The sequence below is a fragment of the Leptonychotes weddellii genome, chromosome 1 (assembly GCF_054177405.1).
Source record: "Leptonychotes weddellii isolate Sample4059 chromosome 1, ASM5417740v2, whole genome shotgun sequence".
Lineage (NCBI taxonomy): Eukaryota > Metazoa > Chordata > Mammalia > Carnivora > Phocidae > Leptonychotes > Leptonychotes weddellii.
Window position 1 is genome coordinate 10,170,649 of NC_138369.1, and position 2,615 is coordinate 10,173,263.

At 48.6% G+C, this 2,615-nt stretch overlaps 1 protein-coding gene across 2 annotated transcripts in view; it reads right to left on the reverse strand.

The window, feature by feature from the left end:
• Positions 1-2,615, reverse strand: part of BST2 (bone marrow stromal cell antigen 2) — a 6,146-nt gene continuing 3,531 nt past the window's right edge. For both annotated transcript variants that reach the window (XM_081815262.1, XM_031018104.2), the window contains one exon: positions 1-232. In XM_081815262.1, coding sequence (XP_081671388.1) covers positions 37-232 — 196 coding nt within the window. In that variant the 3' untranslated portion in view covers positions 1-36. The remainder of the gene's footprint in view (positions 233-2,615) is intronic.

The following is a 2,615-nucleotide window of genomic DNA, read 5'->3' on the forward strand; positions in this document are numbered from 1 at the left end:
TAGTTTTTCTTTTCAAAGATTTTATTTATTTATTTATCAGAGAGAGAGAGCACAAATGGGGGGAATGGCAGGCAGAGGGAGAAGCAGGCTCCCCGCTGAGCAAGGAGCCTGATGTGGGGCTCGATCCCAGGACCCTGGGATCGTGACCTGAGCTGAAGGCAGACGCTTAACCCATGGAGGCACCCAGGTGCCCTGTGGTGGTCTGTTTTCTGAGAACAAGGGGCACCATGACCTGGAAAAACAGAGAGTCAGGGCCAAGTCAGACGCCTGTGAGTTTTTGTCTGTAAGCTTGGCTGGGGAGGGGGCTTTGAATAGAATCCTTTCACCTTGCAAGTCCCCTATGTCTTTATTTTCTCCTTGTTGAATCCCTTCTGACCTCCTCTTCTGGCAAGCACATTCGCATCCCAGGGCCTCTGTGTTGGCCCTTTGCTCTACCTGAGCACCCTTTCCTCTTGTCTTTGCCCAGCTAACAGTTTCTTATAAGCTCCTCCCACCCCTACCCCTGACTCATGTATCTCCTCCTCCAGAACCCTTTCCCTCCCCCACTAACTCCAGGCCCCTTCTGACTAACTCTTTGAGCTCTTCTGTAATTTTACCTTTTATGTGTTTGAGTCCTGGCTGCCTTCACCATCAGACTAGGGGAGCTCCTAAAAAGCAAAGCCTCTTTCCCACTGCCACCGCATGGACACAGTAGTCGTGCAGTAAATGTGAGTGGTGTCTTCCCCTTCCCCGTGCCCCCATTCCACAGGAAGAAACCAGAGCCCAGAGAGGCCAAGTCACAGGGCAGGGTCACACAGCAGCCTCTGGTCACTACCGGGTTCCTGCTGGAGCTGGAACCCCACAGACCTGCAGGACCCCTCAGACCTGACTTCTCAACCCTCCGCTAGGTCACAGCTAGTGAGGGAAAAGGGGTGTTAGGGAGTAAGAATTTTCTGTCCCCCTTCTAGATCCTTCTAGCCGGACTAAGGATCAAATTAACATGAGACAGATTAACAGGAGAAAATAAAATTTGATTTCATACGTATGGGGAATCCACACAGACAAGGAACTTCCAAAGACGGGCAAAATCAGGTATATATGTCATTCTAAACTAAGGAGAGGAGGGGGGTAGGGGTCTGGGACTTCAAAGGGAAGGAATACAATTCATAGGAAGATGAAAAAGAGTAAATGTTCAGTAAACAAGTATATGCTGAACCACTCAGAAAGAATGGGGCACAGAAGATTTTGATCAAATAGGCCTTGCTGGGTTTCTCCCTGTCTACCATATCAAGTTCACAATATGATGTAGTAATCTATTGGTGAGAGCTCTCATCCTGGGGCAGGTCCTCTGTTTACATTCTTTTTAGGCAGTTGTGAGGGAGGAAAGAGTTCTTCCTGAATCTGCTGGGTTTTGATTGCTTATTTTATTTTATTTATTTTATTTTTAATTTTTTAAAAGATTTTATTTATTTATTTCAGAAAGAGAGCATGAGTGGAGGGGAGGGGCAGAGGGAGAGGGACAAGGAGACTCCCTGCTGAGCAGGGAGCCCAGGCTCAATCCCAGGACTTCAGGATCATGATCTGAGCCGAAGGCAGACGTTTAACCGTTTAACCAATTGAGCCACCCAGGTACCCCTTACTGTATTTTTAAAATCAGAATATTTGATTTTTTTAAGTAGGCTCTATGTCCAACGTGGGGCTCGAACTCACGACCCTGAGATCAAGAGTCTCATGCTCTACAGACTGAGACAGCCAGGTGCCCCTTGATTGCCTTTTTTACTCAATATAGTCTTCATGCCAAAGCGGCCCATCTTGGGGTGGTCAGTCCTTGACCCCTACAGGGGCATTTTTAGGAAGGAGAGAAGTTTCTACTCAGCCACGTATGGGGGCTTGGGAGGAGAAACTGAACAGGTTGAATCCATCATATTGAGCAAACCTGTCCCCCATCACCATGGAAACACAGTCCAGGCCCCGGGGGGGGGGCGGATAGGGGCAGCACTGTTTTGGGACTTTCTGGTAGCCTGAGTTGGGGGTGGGAGTTGAGGATGGTGGTGGAGGTGAAGGCACCTCAACCCCTCTGACTGGTCTAGCAGGCACGAAGTTTTAGCCAGCACCCTTAGCCCGAGTGACTGATTAACTAAACCTTTTTTCGTATATTTATAGATCTTGCATTCTTTCCTAGCAAGAACAGAGCACTTCTGCACATCACCAGGCTCTCCTGCACCACCCCGGGAACCAAGGACCCAGAATCCCTTGCCGACCTGTGAGCACCATAATAACGTGTGTAGCTGGCACCATTAAGACTGCACATAATTAAGAATTATCACAGGCCACTGCACTCCCTTAACTGATTAACTGCCCTAAACCCCTTGAAAAATCTCTGGGTCAGGCAGAAACCTTGGAGTTGGCCTTCTCCCCAGGTGGCCAGCCTCCTGAATAAAGCTCATATTCCTTTCCAATGAGAACCCATCTCTGGAATATTTGCCTTTCCAGCTTCAGTAACAGGTTGGGGGGAGGACCCAGGAGGTCACGTGAGAAGGGTTTGCTTCTGGGAATCAGAATTCCCTGAGCAGCTCAGAAGCCCTGAGTAAGTTCAGGAACATTTCTGGATTTCAGTTTCCCTATTTGTGAGACCC